The sequence below is a fragment of the Balaenoptera borealis genome (genome assembly GCF_965194805.1).
Source record: "Balaenoptera borealis genome assembly, chromosome: 14".
Classification (NCBI taxonomy): Eukaryota; Metazoa; Chordata; class Mammalia; order Artiodactyla; family Balaenopteridae; genus Balaenoptera; species Balaenoptera borealis.
Window position 1 is genome coordinate 53,639,234 of NC_138875.1, and position 18,101 is coordinate 53,657,334.

At 35.3% G+C, this 18,101-nt stretch overlaps 1 protein-coding gene across 3 annotated transcripts in view; it reads left to right on the plus strand.

The window, feature by feature from the left end:
• The window catches only part of ROCK1 (Rho associated coiled-coil containing protein kinase 1), a 139,195-nt gene that overhangs the window by 43,823 nt on the left and 77,271 nt on the right, over positions 1–18,101 (plus strand). For all 3 annotated transcript variants that reach the window (XM_082353488.1, XM_082353489.1, XM_082353490.1), the window contains 6 exons: positions 9,645–9,745; positions 10,286–10,423; positions 13,013–13,188; positions 13,982–14,066; positions 15,638–15,782; positions 16,108–16,246. In XM_082353488.1, the coding sequence (XP_082209614.1) occupies positions 9,645–9,745; positions 10,286–10,423; positions 13,013–13,188; positions 13,982–14,066; positions 15,638–15,782; positions 16,108–16,246 (784 nt within the window). The remainder of the gene's footprint in view (positions 1–9,644; positions 9,746–10,285; positions 10,424–13,012; positions 13,189–13,981; positions 14,067–15,637; positions 15,783–16,107; positions 16,247–18,101) is intronic.

Genomic DNA, 18,101 nt, shown 5'->3' on the forward strand with positions numbered 1-18,101 from the left:
GGTGATCAACATCTGCAAAAGAATGGAGATGTAAAGCAGTATGGCTGTGTGGGAAATTGCAAGTAACTAGGCATTGCCAGAGCATTGTTGGGGAGAGTATCTAGAAATAAAAGATTGGAGAATCAGAGAGTAACAAGATCTAAAAGCCATTTTATGATGTGTTGAGGAGTTTGGGTTTGGTTTTGTTTTTTGCCAATCTGTTTCTCACACTAGATTACTCTATGTGTGTTCACACGTGTGTGCGCACTGGCAAAACATAGCACATCTTCCTGGAGCTTGAATTCTGTTTGAACATATGAGCATAGAATAACTTATTTTTATTTTTATTATTATTATTAACTGTTGCATTGAAACAAAATCGGAGTTTTATGGAATTGAATCCCACATTATAAATTTTCTAGGTAAGTTTTAGATAATTTTAGAGCTTATTAGGGCTGCTTTGACTACTCTGAAAGTTTGCAAGGTGTATTGGATTTCTTTAGGCAAAGAGTAGCAGTATATTGGACAAATATTGCATTGTGCATAGCTTTTATTGCCATACTTTATTCTTTTTTTAAACATTTTTAAAATAATTGGGTTGTCTTACAATCTATAGTGGTACGTAAAATGATGGTGCATTTTATAATCTAGGATCTTAAACTAGGCAAAATATATCTTTTTCGCGTTAGAAAGAAACAGTCATTATAGAAAACTTGAAGTAAATGTAAAATGTGAGGAATAAAATAATCTCTAATCCCACCATGCTTAGAGGTGACTGCAGTTATTATTTTGGTATATTTCTTTCTGGCTTTTTTCTGTCTATATATACCAATATATATTTGTGTTTTTAGAAAATTGAGTTCATATACCACATGCAGTTTAATCTGTTTCTATGCTCAACATCATATGTTGAACATCATTCTATGTAACTGTTATTAAACAACACAATTTAAATGTTTTCTAATACGTCATTGTATGTATATGTATTCCTAGAAGTAAAATTTATTGGGTATAAAGTGTGATTTTAAAAATAAAAAAAGATCCTTAAGAAAAATCATCCATTTGCTTTCTAGAAAGTTAAAGAGTCTGTATGCGATTGAAATATTTTTTAATTTTTTGTAACCCTGAAACCTTTCTGCACTGCCTCTTTTGCTAACTTGTGATTATTTAGAGATGATTAGCTAATTTTTGGCCTATCAAGACTTATGGTGTTTATTTGTGACTCAGTTTGCCCATTTCATTCCTTGCTAACTGTGCTGTATAGTAATATCTCACTTCTCTGAATTTTAGCTTTCTGCCACCATCACCTGGCTCAACACAGTTGACAATCAGAAATTGTTAAAAGGATCTGATAGTCACACAGTCCTGCTTATTGGTCTTAGAAGTAATAAGAGCTTACCAAATTTATAATTTTGCAAGTATTATATTAAATTCTGTAAATAACAGGTTAATTTTTATTATGGGAAAAAGTGGAACACTGTAAAAAGGATTGGAAGTTCGGAGAATTTTGCAGTTTTAGGTACGATGACTGGGAGAGGGCTAACTAAAAGCTGACATTGGAGAAAAGAGTTGAAGTAGTTGAGAGGGTTAGCCATGCAGATGTTTAAGGAAAGAAAATGGCATACAGAGGAACAGCCAGTGCAAAGGCCATAAGAGAGGATTTTTGAACAGCAACAAGGAAGCCACTGCAGCTGGGGAGGATTAAACAAGGGAGAGAATAGTAGGATGACATCAGAGAAGGAAGGAAATAGAGAGGATAGGTCATGTAGAATCTTGTAGGCCATTGTAAGATCTTTGACTTTTGCTCTGGGTAAGATAGCAAGTCAGAAAGTTTTGAGAAGAGGAGTGACATGATCTGAATTGTGTTTGAAGAATATCGCCCCATGTTAAGAATAGACTACTGAGAGGCAGGGATAGACAGCCGGAAATCAGTTAAGCGATTGCCGTAATCCAAAAAAGAGATGATGGTGGCTTGGTCCAGCATGGAAGCAGTGCAGAAGGTGAGAAGTTATCAGGTCCAGATATATTTCAGAGGTAGAGCCAGCCAGATAGGATGTGGAGTGTAAGAAAAAAATAGGAGTCAAGAATGCCCCTGGGTTTTTGCCCCAAGCAAAATTGACCCATCATCTGAAGTGTTGAAATCATAGGTAGAGGTTTGGGGTGAGAACACCTCTTCAGTTTCAGACACATTAAATTTTTTTTTATTTTTTATTTTTGGCTGCATTGGGTCTTCATTGCTGTATGTGGGCTTTCGGTAGTTGCGGCGAGCGGGGCTACTCTTTGTTGTGGTGCACGGGCTTCTCATTGTGGTGGCTTCTCTTGTTGCGGAGCACGGGCTCTAGGCACGTGGGCTTCAGTAGTTGTGGCATATGGGCTCAGTAGTTGTGGCACACGGGCTTAGTTGCTCCGCAGCATGTGGGATCTTCCTGGACCAGGGCTCGAACCTGTGTCCCCTGCATTGGCAGGCGGATTCTTAACCACTGCACCACCAGGGAAGCCCCTAGACACATTAAATTTGAGATATCTGTTAACAAAGTAGATATATTATGTAAGCAATTGAATATATAAATCTGAAGTTTAAGAGAGAGGTCTGAACTAGAGATAAAAATTTGCAAGTTGTTGACATGTCAGTGCTTTTTAAAGCCCACCAATAAATGAGTGTAGATAGAGAAGAAAACACCATGAAAGACTGAGCCTTGAGATGCTTCAGTGTTAAGAAATCTGAGAGAAGAGGAGGAACCAGCAAAGGCAACTGAGAAGTAATCATTGATGTAGAAAAAAATACCCTTGGGACTTCCCTGGTGGTCCAGTGGTTAAGGCTGTGCTTCCAATGCAGGGGGCGTGGGTTTGATCCCTGGTCAGGGAACTAAGATCCCACATGCCGTGCAGTGCAGCCAAAAAAACAAAACAAAACAAAACAAAACAAAACAAAACAAAACAAAATGAAAAAATACCCTTAGTATTGTTGTAGGAATGTAGTATCCTGGAAGTCAAGTAAAGAAAGTATAGCAGGAGTGATCAAACTGTCAAAACCTACTGATGTATCAAGGTGAAGACTGGGAATTCATTGTTAAATTTAGCAACATGGTGGTCACCTGTGACTTTGACAAGCACTTTCGTTTTTGTTGTTTTTTGTTTGTTTGTTTTTTTAAATTTTGACCACACCGCGCGGCTTGTGGTATCTCAGTTCCCTGACCAGGGATTGAACCTGGACCACAGCAGTGTAAGCCCTGAATCCTAGCCACTAGACCACCAGGGAACTCCCTGACAAGCAGTTTTGATAGAAAGGTAATGGCCAAAGCTCACCCAAAATGGATTTAAGAGCAGGTATGAAGAAAGATTTAGAAATAGAGTACAGACAACGTTTGAGGAATTTTGCTGTAGTGGGGTTGAGTAATGGGGCAGCAGCTAGTGAGAGAAATGGCATCAAGATGGGAATGAAAATGGCATGATACAATCCAGTTAGGAAGGGGAAAGCTTAATGATACAGGAGAAAGAGGGGGGGAATTGCTGGAGCAATGTCCTCGAGCTTGTGAAAAAGGATGACATCACCAGTGGAGGGATTGGTGTGAGATAGCAGTATTCTCCTATAGTAAAAAGTTAAGAGACCAAATATATGAGGGCATGTGCTGGTAGTTGAAAATGAATACATAAATATAATTATAAATATATCTATTTGGTGGTAAGTCTATGGCAATTTTCTTCCGATTGTTTCAGGGTAGTAACCAACAAGGTCATTAGCTGTGAACGAGGATCAGTGAGAGGTTTGAGAAGAGAAAAGAAAATGTGAAATACGGTCTCTAATAAAGTGGGAGAGTGAATATACTAAAGAAATACATGATTGCCAAGCAGAATTAAGGGCAAGCTTTATGTTTGCAATTATGGATTTAAAGTGGGATCAGTCAGTATGATTTTATGTATTTATCCAGACATATTCAACTACATGGGTGCTGACATAGAGTTAGTTGTAGAGGTAGATTTAACTAGAATTACGGTTTTGCCAAACTAAGTATAATGAAGCAGAAAAGAGCCAAGGCATTAAAGGTTATGCAAGCGAACGATTATAATAATTGATCATGTAATTTAAGCTGGATAGGTAAGAAAGAGAACCTATCAGTACAATGAGGTACAGTAAAAATGGATAGGATCAGTGGATTGGAGGTCTTGGTGGGGCTGGGGATTGTTGGGGTGTGGTTTTTGGAGGGAGTGAGCAGGAAAGCTGAGGGAGTGCTTAGAGAGTACAGGATTTGAAATTGAAATTAAGGGAGGACTATAATTACTGATAATGACAAGATCTAGCATGTGGCCATGGAAATGAGTGGCTGAGATAAGGTAGAGGACAAGATCATTGAAAGAGAGAAGTTAAAGGTATTGAGAGGCCAGGTTATTAGAAGTATCATCTATGGGTATATTAAAGTCCTTAAGAATTAAAATAGGAAAATATTGGAGAGAAGGTTAGTAACCCAGAAACTAAAATTGTCTAGCAGTGAGATGTGATGACCTGAGGGTCAGTAGATTACAGTGACAATGAGAGGTAGTGGGAGATAGAACCTAATAAATATGAAAAGCAAAGCTGGCAGATATAGGGTGGGAGTGTAGAGATGGCAGTGGAGTTCACCTGTCCCACTTTCAGGGCCATTGGTATAAAGCATGTGGAGGGTAAAGGGCACCACTGTAGAACTGCAGGGGAAGCAGCGTCCTCAGGGAAGCTGGATTTCCATTGGAGTAGGGGTTGGCAAACTACAGCCCACAGGCCAGATCTGGCCTACCATTTGTTTTTGGATGGCTTATGAGCTAGGAATGGTTTTTATATTTTTAAATAATTTATAGAAAGTCAAAAGAAGAATAATATTTCATGACATGTGAAAATTATGTGAAGTGCAGATTTCAGTGTCCATAAATAAAGTTTTATTGGGACATAGCTCTGCTCATTCTTTTAAGTATTGTCTGTGACCACTTTTATGCTACAACACAAGTTGAAGAGTTGAGTACCTGTGACAAAAATCATACGTGGCATTGTTATTGCTTCACACTGCTGCTCAGCACACTAGAAATCACAGTGACACAGTTAAAACACAATAGCATTCCATGTGTATCACCATACCACAGAATTTTATTATTTTTTTTCCTTTGCCAGTGCATGCCCATCATGTCAGAACAAAAAAGGAGAAGAAGAGTGAAACTGAATGTTGTTATTTTGAGGCACAGTGAAGTGTGGATTATTTCATCAAGTTAGAGGGCAGGGCATTGTGTTATTATGCAGTTACACTGTAGCTGTGCTGAAAGAGTACAATGTGCATTGACATTACCAGAATAAGTACTCGCCATAACATTCCCAACTCACAGGAAAGCAACAGTTAGAAAAACCCAGAAAATTTAAAATAGAATATCTCACCACAGCAGAATTTTCTTTACAAAGATGAAAAAAGAAAATGAGGTTATGACCTTACATAAGTTTACAAGTGGCTTATTTGTTAGCCAAGCAGGGAAAGCTATTCACTGATGGTGTTTGCAGCCACAAAGCAAATGTGTACAGAGAGAAAAACTTCCTTAAGACTATTAGCTTTTTGGGCTTTTGCACAGCAAAAGAAACTACAAACAAGACGAAAAGACAACCCTCAGAATGGGAGAAAATATTTGCAAATGAATCAACGGACAAAGGATTAACCTCCAAAATATACAAGCAGCTCATGCAACTCAATATCAAAAAAACAAACAACCCAATCCAAAAATGGGCAGAAGACCTAAATAGACATTTCTCCAAAGACATACAGATGGCCAAGAAGCACATGAAAAGCCGCCCAACATCACTAATTATTAGAGAAATGCAAATCAAAGCTACAATGAGGTATCACCTCACACCAGTCAGAATGGGCATCATCAGAAAATCTACAAACAACAAATGCTGGAGAGGGTGTGGAGAAAAGGGAACCCTCTGCACTGTTGGTGGGAATGTAAATTGATACAGCCAGTATGGAGAACAGTATGGAGGTTCCTTAAAAAACTAAAAATAGCATTACCATATGACCCAGCAATCCCACCTCTGGGCATATACCCAGAGAAAACCATAATTCAAAAAGACACATGCACGCCAGTGTTCATTGCAGCACTATTTACAATAGCCAGGTCATGGAAACCACGTAAATGCCCATCGACAGACGAATGGATAAAGAAGATGTGGTACATATATACACTGGAATATTACTCAGCCATAAAAAGGAATGAAATTGGGTCACTTGTAGAGATGTGGATGGATCTAGAGACTGTCATACAGAGTGAAGTAAGTCAGAAAGAGAAAAATATCATTAATGCATATATGTGGAGTCTAGAAAAATGGTACAGATGAACTGGTTTGCAAGGCAGAAATAGAGACACAGATGTAGAGTACAAACATACGGACACCAAGGGGGGAAGTGGCGGGGGGGGGTGTGTGTGTGTGATGAATTGGGAGATTGGGATTGACATACATACACTAATATATGTAAAATAGATAACTAATAAGAACCTGCTGTATAAAAAATAAAGAAATAAAATTAAATTTAAAAAAAACTATTAGCTTTTTGTCAAGAACAGTAGTTGCTCAAAGAATTGAGACCATTGGGAGCAACAGCAATAGTCAATTAAAAAATAAGACAATTTTGAGTGATTTTCCTTGACTCTTGTTTGAGGAATCAATGCTGAGTTTGAAGTGAGTGAAGAATTAGCCTGTATGTGTAGTCGGCATGGAACAAGTACAGGCAAGAATATTTTTTAAAAAGTTGAGGAAACACTAAGTACAACTTGAAGTGGAGTCTGCTAAGATGTGTTACAAATGATGGTAGTTAAAATTATGAAAAAAAAATTATGTATGGTGCAGAAAATGTTAGTTGAACAAACTAACAAAGCTTATGAAAATACCAGGTGTTTAAAGCCTGTAGTTATTCATTGTATTATACATCAGCAAGTACTTTGTGGAAAATATTTGAATCTATCGTTTTATTGAACCACAGGATCAGTGGTAAACATCATTCACTCTGGTGGACTTAACTGTTATCCATTCTGTACATTTTTGACAGAAATTGAAGCTGAATATCCCAGTTTATCTTTGCATATAGCAAGTCAATGGCTTAGCAGTGGTGACATTTGTGATTTTTTTTTTTGTGGACTATATTGTGTCCCCCAACCCCAAATCCATCTATTGAATCCCTAACCCCCCAATATAACTGTATTTGGAGATAGGGCCAACCAAGAGGCAGTTAAGGTTAAATGAGGTCATAAAGGTAGGACTGTGATAAAATGGGATTAGTGTCCTTACCTGTGCAACACGTAAGAGGTCCTGTGAGCACACAGAGAGATGCTGGCTGCCAACTAGCCAGGAAGAGAGATCTCACCAGAAACAGAACACGCTGGCCCCAGTCTTAGACTTTGAGCCTCTAGAACCATGAGAAAATGAATGTCTGTTAAGCCACCCAGTCTATGGTATTTTGCACGGCAGGATGAGCTGATTAAGACAAGGACCAAGATGAAGATTTTTCTTAATGAGAAGAACCACTCTCAACTATCATTGAATTATCATTGAACACTGACTTTGGAAATTAGTTTTTGATTTAACCTAAAATTACAAGGCAAGACAGCACTTTTAATGCAAAACTTAAATGTAATAAAGTCATTTTGACAACTAATGTTGTTCGAATCACAAGTAACGTCGAGCTGCTTTGTAACTTCCTGTGCTGTCAGAAATTAAAATAAGAAGCAAGATCTCCATTTCCACACACATTTGCAGCAGATATATTTTCTGAGCCCAAAACTACAGACTTTATAGCCTATTTATGGCTCTAAATCTGGTATAACCAGAGCCAGGGATCCTTTCTCAACCCCATAGGCTATTATATAACACATTATCCTGGTTCAGAACTTTCTTATTTCGTGTCTGGAGTATTACAGTACTCTTAAAGTTCTACCCCCGCTCTAGTCTTGCCCTTATTGAATTTATCATTTACATATTCTCTGGAGTAGTGCAGCTGAAATGTAAATTTGACTATGTTGTTTATATGCCTTATTTCTTGTCATGGCTTCCAACACGTAGTGGTGGTTTTCAGGTTGTTCTCAGTTCCCGACAGATCCCACAGGACTCTGTTGGGCTGCATTATGGAGGTGTACAAAGTAGACAAGGCTCCAGCCCCTCTCTGACGACACCCACCACCACTACCCTCTTGAAGCAGAGCACTTTTCTTTTATCTATTTTCATATTGTACTGCTTTTAAACTTTAATGTGAAAAATATTTTTGTTGATTAAATAATAATTTTACAACTACTGGTCTACAGGTAAAGTTCAAGCTCCTTAACTAGTTTGGGGCTCTCCAGCCTCTCCTTCACGTCCTTCCCACAGACTTGATACTCCAGCAGCACAGAACAGTTCTGCTGTGCCTTTGCTTATATTTGCCCATCTGCCTGTTATATTCTCTCTTTTCTTCTTCCCAGCTAGCTAACTGCTTTCTTTTTAGACTTGTTTCAGGTTTCTTCACCTCCAGAAAGCCTTTTCTAGCCACCTCCCTCCTAGGCAGCCTTGGGTTAGGTATCATCCTTTATATTCCACAAACTCTGTGCTTGTGCTTATTTTCCTTTTTGCATTTTTTGGTATTATTTTTTGTTTGTTTCAGTTTCATTTGAAATCCATAAGAGCAGACACTGTGTTTTAGAGTTATGTATATATCTACAGTGATTACTGTAGAGCCTCTATAGTTAACACAGATGTTTCTGCAGTAAATTGATTATTGTTTATATCTTCCTGGTACATTTGCAATAGATATGTGATCTAAAATTAAATGTACTTATGTTATCCCTGTGTGAAAGTTTGCTCTCTGTTGCATGTGTTTATGGGTCATAATGTATACAAACATGAGTTTAAATGTGGATTTCAAAAGAAAGACAAGATATTATATGTAGCTTTTATCAGGAACTAGAACTTAAATTTAATAGCTGCCCTGTATTTTGTATAACTCTGCTGTGAAGCTTTTCCATGTAATCTCATGCCAGTGTTGACCCATGTGGATTAAAATAGCCCTATTTTAATCTATGACCAAATTAGGAATTAGAATATCTATCCAGTGGGGATTTTAAATTATTGTAGTTTGTAGTGTGACAGGTTTATATAAATAATTGTAGTGATTCCCACTGTGTGTTTTAAGTTAGAATCTGCATTCAAATAGAGAAATATAATAAGTACGTGATTCTTTAGCATGTTTACCTTTGATATCTTAAATTAGTTATATCTTTTTAAAAGGATCATCAAAACTGACTTGATAAAAAGAAAACTTGTTTCATTAATCTAAAATATGTACCTGTGGCCCCTTGATTCAAATTTGATATATACTTAAAATACCAGGAACTAATTAATTATTCTCAGTGTACGTGTAGTATAATATTTGGTTTTTTTTAAACATTCTAGTAAGTCAGATTTTAAGAAAAATATTTTAACAGAGTGAAGTCATTCCAGAATTTATTAAAAACAATTCTTAGCACATTGAACATTTCTCTGTTTTACAACTTCATATTTTACTTATATTAAATAATTTTTAATGAACATCTTTGTTTTTTATTGTTTCTCAAGAACTTGAATGTAAAATAAGCAGTTTTAGTTATAATGCTTCAGTGATTTAAAATTATAAACTTTTCTTTTCATACAGATAAAGACACAATAAATAAAATTAGAGATTTACGAATGAAAGCTGAAGATTATGAAGTAGTGAAGGTGATTGGTAGAGGTGCATTTGGAGAAGTTCAATTGGTAGGTTATTTTAATGAGATTAAAAAAACAATCTTTTTAAAATTAAAAAATCCATTTGTGTGTTTAACATATGTTATTTGGGAAAGTATTGTTTTTATAAAATTCTTGCTTCAAATTGCTCTAGACATTCTTGCCTAAGGATATGAAAGCCTAGAGTCTAATTCAGCAGTAGTGTGAAATATTTCCCCAAGAATTCATGGGTAGAGAAGAGTTTTCAAGCATCAAAAGAGAAATCTTTACTCCTAATATTACATTATCTAAAATGCTGTGCAGTAGTTAAGTTTTATAAACAGGAAGTAGTATAACTAGCAGGGTGGAGGAGGGGGAAGTGTGCCATAATACAGGGAATAAAGATTTTTTTCTAACATTACTTACATCTGGTAGTTAAAGCCTTGACATTATCTAATTGGGATAATTCAGAAGAGAAGAATTTAAAATAGCAAGACCAATAATGTTAAATTATTTAGTAAATTGTTCTGGGAAACACTGAGCTTTAAATGTTAATGAAATGTTCATTATTTTCCATTTTCAATTTTAAAGGTAAGGCATAAATCCACCAGGAAGGTATATGCTATGAAGCTTCTCAGCAAATTTGAAATGATTAAGAGATCCGATTCTGCTTTTTTCTGGGAAGAAAGGGACATCATGGCTTTTGCTAACAGTCCTTGGGTTGTTCAGGTATGCTTTTGTTATTGTTTCATTGTTGCTGTAGCAGTTTGTAACTTAACATGTCTGAGAAGCTTTGTTTTTTAGAACAGTAATAGAGAATTTATTGGCAATTACAAAAGTGTCTAATATATCATTATTTTTAAAATCATAAAATTTAATTTTATTGAATCATCTCTAGGAGGAAAGTAACTGTCTCTGGAGTGGAGAGAATGGGAGAAATGGAGGGAAAGAATGGGAGTAGAGTGGAAAGAATGGGAGAAATGGAGGGAAAAAAGTTAAGCTAGGCCTCCAAATAATATTGTATTGGCTTCAGGTTTTTCAGTGGAAAGAAAAATACATTAGAAAGTCAGGAATTGTAGGTACTAATCTTGACCTGAAGCTGTGGCCAGGTTATTTACATCTCTGGGCCTCAGTCTCCTTGCTCAAAAAATGTGAAAGGTGGCTTAGATTGGTTATTTTCAACTGAGGAGATACCTCAGATGGAGTCATGGGAGCAAGCAGTTGTTTGGGTAGGTTATAATTCTGGGTTTTCTGTTTCTGCTTCAACTAGAGCAGCTGCATGTTTTATATGTCTATATTATATATTGGGGTTCTTATTAAGATTTCATATGGGGGAAATAAGGTCTTGTGGTTTTTTTAAAAAAATAGTAAAACTGCTGAGCTAGATCATTTCTAAATTCCTAGCATGAATTTTGTAGTTTTTAAAATTTATACTATGTAATCAAGACTGTCTTAAATAAGCATAATAGTAATTGGGATAAAAAGGATATGGAAGATGTTTAAGATTCGCATAGTAAGACTTTTTATACTTGAAATGTCTGCCCTGTTTTTATCAGCTGTATAGAGCAGAGTTTCTCAGGCTCAGTGTTACTGACATTTTGGGCCAAGTGATTCTTTGTTGTTGGGGGCTATCCTGTGGGTTTTTAACAGCATGCCTGACTTCTACCCAGGTGATGCCGGTAGCAGCCCTCCCCACCCCACACAAAAGCTATAACAACCAAAACTGTGTTCAGACATTGTTGAACATCTCCCTGGGTGGCGTGTTGGGGAGAGTGGGCGGGTGGGGGCCGTGGGACACCGGCAGTTATCATCTCTGGTTGAGAACCACTGATACGGGGAGTGTTCAGTGTTGTGTAAAAAGTTAAAAAACATGACATAAATGTTTAAGGTTAAATTTACAACTTATGAACTTGAAGCTTTATTTTTCTTGATACGTTTTAAATAGGGTAAACTGCCACCAAATCAACAATGTTTCTTTAATTATGGTGTCCGAGTGATATACTTACTGTACATGTTAATCTGGGAGAGCCATGAGATACCACTTAGTTTCTTATCCTTCCCCCAAATATTTATATTTAATTAAAGTTACTAAATCTGTAACTAAAATCATTAAATGCTGTTGAAAAAAATGAAATATAAAAATAATTTTAAGACATAAGTGCCTAGGTAAATTAGTTATACTTTTTCTCTAAGGGCTTATTTCATTTATTTTAGTTCTATTCTAATCTTCTCATGTTTACTTAAAATGTTCTTTTGTAGGGAATTCCCTGGCAGTCCAGTGATTAGGCCAGTGGTTAGGACTTTGTGCTTTCACTGCCATGGCTTCAGTCCCTGGTCGGGGAACTAAGATCCCACAAGCCACGTATTGCGGCCAAAAAAAAGAAATTTTCTTTTGTAAATTTGCTCTTCTTTTAACTTCAACCCTGGTCACATAATATATTTATGCCTGATATTGTTGCCGATTTCATATCAATGGACCTTACTCTTCCTGTTTTGACTCTGTTGTCCTCTTCCTGTTTCTCTGTTAGCTGTTACTGCAACTACTGACTCCTACTGACTGCAACTGTTTACTGAGCATCTGTTGTACTAAGGGCTTTTTCTCTAGTCACTAATCTTTTTAACAACTCTGAAAGGCAGTTAATCCCTACTAGCTACACCCTCAATTTATAGATGAAATTTGTGCTTTTGTTCGTTGGATATTCATTAAGTACTTGCCAACTGCCAGGCATCCAGACACAAACTGGGCAGCAAGTATAAAGGTCAAACATGATATATAGTCCCATATATTCTTTTTTTTTTTTTCCCCATATATTCTTCTAGAAAGGATTATAGTCACAGATAATTTGGGAGGTTAAGTAAATTGCCTAGTCACACAGCTAATAAGGGACAACTAAGACTGTAGCCTAATTTTATTAGATTACTTGACGATTGTGGTGTTGATATAAATTTAACACTAAACCCCACTATGCACAATTTAAATTAGAACTACAATATGTCTTTGCTTAGAAGAGTTGTATATTCTTTATTGAAACTATTATAATTTTTAAAAATTCTCAGTATAAGAAATTCAATTAGTATAGAAAAGTGTAGAGAAAAGAAGTCTCCGAATCCTCAGAAGTAACCCCAGTTAATAACTCCTCTGCATATGCAAAGTTCTTTGTGCTGTTTATCTTTGTATTTGTTTCCTTTAAGAGTACTTACAACTACTGCAATTTGATTATTTCAGTTAAATCTTATATTAGTATTTTTGACAATTCTTAAATGAAGCAGTTTTGCTTAGTCTTAATGAATTTGTTTGTTTTTTTTGTATTTGTGTAGCTATTTTATGCATTCCAAGATGATCGTTATCTCTACATGGTAATGGAATACATGCCTGGTGGAGATCTCGTAAACTTAATGAGCAACTATGATGTGCCTGAAAAATGGGCCCGATTTTATACTGCAGAAGTAGTTCTTGCATTGGATGCAATCCATTCCATGGGTTTTATTCATAGGTAAGGATAAAAATGCTTTAAATTTTCTCATTTGTTAAAGAGAGAAGCTAAAAATCAGTACTTAAACTGCATTTGATTAGCATTTCCCATCCTAAATCCACCTATTCTCCCATATGACATGAGTGGTGTTTCAGAATATAAAACTTTGAAATTCGTGGTTTTAACATTTCAGTTTAGTGTTGATATAAATGTATTCTTTAATATTTCTTATTCTGATTATAAGGCTTTTATATGGTGTCCTGAAAAGTAAAAATTATAAGCTGTTTTTTTAAGGTATATTCTGGGGTATTAAATGCTTTTAATTTTTATATACAAATTAATTTGCTTTTAATTAGTGAACATATCAAATTTATTTGCTAGAAGAATAATTTCATTTGTTCTGCAAACACCACTTGAATTCTATGTGCAATTGCTGTGCTCAGTGCCAGGGATGCAAAAATGAAAGTGATTTAGACCCTTTTCTGGGGTTATTTATGTATTTATCTATCTTGTGTGTTTCAGTTACTTTTTATGTTTGAATGTTACATTTTTTATGGTTATTCTCTCTCAAATGACTTGATCTTCCTCTTGGAAGAATCTAACTCTACTTAAAAGAATGTCTTCTTCTGAGGCATAATATATGAGAGAGTCTCCCTGATGAAGTCAGTTTATAGATGTGGATAGAGAGCACATATAGATCAAAGGTGACCTTCTCTAAATTGAGGATATATGACCTAAAATCACTGCCTCATATAATTTTTATCAGTTTCTGATCTGTTTCAGAGATACTGTACTCCTTTTTTTCCCCCCTCAGAGATGTGAAGCCTGATAACATGCTGCTGGATAAATCTGGACATTTGAAGTTAGCAGATTTTGGTACTTGTATGAAGATGAATAAGGTTAAATAATTAGATTTTAATTTAGTTTTGCGAATTCAAGATAGATGCTTTTTACAAAATGTTTTTTTTTAACATTTTTATTGAAGTATAATTGCTTTACAATGGTGTGTTAGTTTCTGCTTTATAACAAAGTGAATCAGCTGTACATATACATATATCCCCATATCTCCTCCCTCTTACATCTCCCTCCCATCCTCCCTATCCCACCCCTCTAGGTGGTCACAAAGCACCAAGCTGATCTTCCTGTGCTATGCAGCTGCTGCTTCCCACTAGCTATCTATTTTACATTTGATAGTGTATATATGTCCACGCCACTCTCTCACTTTGTCCCAGCTTACCCTTCCCTCTCCCAATGTTTTAAGAATTTACTAACCATATCTGGACTTGTACAGAATTGATGTGCCCAGTCTTATTTGTTGAACTAGATGCCATGGTTTCAGTGTTGTGTTAGTAACTTGTAAGTGCTTTATTCTTTCCCCTCTCTATTTAGGGGAAGCGTGGATTGCCAGATTTACTAAATCTTTTAAAACAAATCTGTAATGTCCACTCTTGGTAGCTAGAAATGGGATTAGCTTAAATGTCACTAAATACTAATGCCACTGTTAAAATGAGACTTTCATAAAAACTGAATTTCAGTAATATGTATATTTTTTAATGTTTTACTTAGCCTTCTATTAAACATGAAAAGCTCTTACTACTTATTTGGGGAGTCAATCGTAAAAGGTACCCATGCTCACTATTTATATAATAAATAACTTATATCCATAGCTGAAGTAGCAAGTATGCTGCTTTATTTTCAGTTGAAACAGTTTATATTCTTTGAAACTTATCATAGAAGAATAACCAGACAGTTGTATTTATTATTTCCAAAGGAAATTTATGGGTTAGGAGGAGAACAGTATGTGAGAACTTTTGTGTAATCATGTATAATTCTGTTGCATTCATACCAGCTAAAGTAAGTAACAGGTATATATAGTTTTTGTTTTTATTTTGGAGAGAGGGTTAAAATGCATATTAGGTAGTTACCAGTGGGCTTAACACTATTATGCCCTTTTCCCATGCACATGCTTCCCCATTTTATATTTGTACAGTCAATTCTTATGTTTTTTTCCCTCAATTTCAAGCATAAAGTGAATGACTATTTTAGTAAAAAGCAATTAAATCAGCATTTATACATTGATGTTATCAAGTGATTCATTCTATCGGTTCCTCAACATATTTGCATTGACTTATATACTTGTTCTCTGAAATTAAGATGAGATCATCATATTGGTACAACTGGGGGAATAATAAATGGTGGCAATGTGTCTTTCTAGTGAGTGTTATTACAAAATAAAAATCACTGCTATATCCATATACACATACACACATACATTATGAATATATTGTGTATATAATATGTATATATGATTAAGCTGTTTGTTATTTTTTATCAAGTCTGCATTAGGTTTTGATGTGATCTTTCATAACACAAAGACTTAAGAGTTCTACATGTTACATTAAGAAAAACTCATGTTAAATAATTGAGACTTTACATTTATATCCTAATTGAAAATTTGACCTCTTTTTAGGAAGGTATGGTACGATGTGATACAGCAGTTGGGACACCTGATTATATTTCCCCTGAAGTATTAAAATCTCAAGGTGGTGATGGTTATTATGGACGAGAATGTGACTGGTGGTCAGTTGGGGTATTTTTATATGAAATGCTTGTAGGTGAGTAAAGGAGGATTTTATGTACCTCTAACATAGTTGTTCATCTCCAAACTTAGACTTGGCTTCTTCTAATAAAATATTACATTAAGCAGTGTTGATTTTGTTTGTAGGAAACAAACTGATCCAAACCTACTTTGTCGGTTTTGACAAGCTATTTAGAGACTTAGAGAAACTTAATGTGTTACTTCTTTTTATGTATTCGGTGTATATTTTTAGCTTATGCATAGTTAATTATCTTTATACAGTAACATTGACTCTTTTCCTTTGAAACTGCTTTCTTTCAATGTATCTTAATTTGCTTTTGTTTTCCCTGTCAATTTATCAGGTGATACACCATTTTATGCAGATTCTCTGGTTGGAACTTATAGTAAGATTATGAACCATAAAAATTCACTTACCTTCCCTGATGATAATGACATATCAAAAGAAGCAAAAAATCTTATTTGTGCCTTCCTTACTGACAGGTAAATAATTTTAACATGGAACACTTATTCCAAGGAAATTTTCATTTTGCTGCTCAGTTTTTAAGGTCTATATCTAAACTCCTATATTTGAACTATTGGAATAAAAATTACCATTCCCAAAATCGTTCATGACAGTGAAACCTGATATAATTTTTCTGGTTTTTCTGGATGGCTTTTCTGGATCTCAACTCACTTACCTTACCTAAGAAATTGGGATAGTAATAGATTCTTTGCTGATGACAAGTTGATTATTTTTTTCATTGTTAAATTTTTAACTTACTTAAGTATAAAGATGGTAGTATATTTTATTGAGTCTGATTTTTTTTTTTCCCTTTTGGCCATGCTGTGCGGCTTGTGGGATCTTAGTTCCCCGACCAGCGATTGAACCTGGGCCCTGGCAGTGAAAGCACCGAATCCTAACCTCTGGACTGCCAGGGAATTCCCTGAGTTTTTTTTTTTTAACATCTTAAAATCTCTAAAATTAGAGTGCATCTTAAAATCAATGGCATGTAGTAATTTAATTGGGACATTTTTTTCCTGGTGATAGAAAAATGATGATGCATCTTCCAGTTGATGCCATTTAAGATAACACTGTATTGTATAATTGAAATTTGTGAAGAGAGAACATTTAAATGTTCTTGCCCCGGACCAAAAAAAGAAAAGTAAATATGTGAAGTGATTGATGTGTTAATTAGCTTGTTGGGGGGACTCCTTTCACAGTGTATATGTATGAATATCAAATTGTAACATTGTAAACTAAATGTCTTAAAATTTTATTTGCCAGTTATACCTCAGTAAAGCTGGGAAAAAGATTTAATTATATATGCTTTTTGAAATTAAGTAGATAGTGCAAAGCTATAAAAAAGTATGTAGTATTTTCTACCTCCTTCCTTCATTGACATGGTCTTCCAGTTTCAACAAGCATTTTTTATAAATGTAAATGCACATAAGTGTTTTAGAAACAAAAATGGCATATTATGTATATACCCTTGTGGTTTACGTTTAAAATTTAAACAGGAACTAGATGACTTACTAAGATTACATTTAGGATTTAAGGTTGTATATTGTTAATTTAAATAGTAGAGAGGCTTTAAATTTAAATATGTTTCAATTTCGGATTCACTTTAATTAAAATTAACTTATCCTCCTTCAGTTTGTCCTTTACAGCCTGAAACATATAGTTTTTGAAATTTTTACATTTTAATATAAGCACTATATAAATATAGTATCATATAAAAACTATGCTAGAGGTATAGAAATGACCAAGATACACAGCCACTGTTCTCCACTACCTCATAGTCCTTTGGGGGAAACAGACAGGCAAATGAGATATTTATTGTACAGAGAGGTAAGTACTCTTAAGTATCGCGTGCCATAGAACCATGGAGAGTTTCCCTAAGCCAGTCTGAGAGAGTCAGTGAAAGCTTCTTTAAAAGTGTCTCATTATATCTAAAGCAGTTTATCTTATTTTTTTTTATGGTGTCACAATTTTTATTTAAAAAAAATTTTTTAACATCTTTATTGAAGTATAATTGCTTTACAATGGTGTGTTAGTTTCTGCTGTATAACAAACTGAATCAGCTATACATATACATATATCCCCATATCTCCTCCCTCTTGTGTCTCCCTCCCACCCTCACTATCCCACCCCTCTAGGTGGACACAAAGCACAGAGCTGATCTTCCTGTGCTATGCGGCTGCTTCCCACTAGCTATCTATTTTACATTTGGTAGCATATATATGTCCATGCCACTCTCTCACTTTGTCCCAGCTTACCCTTCCTCCTCCCCGTGACCTCAAGTCCATTCTCTATGTCTGTGTCTTTATTCCTGTCCTGCCCCTGGGTTCTTCAGAA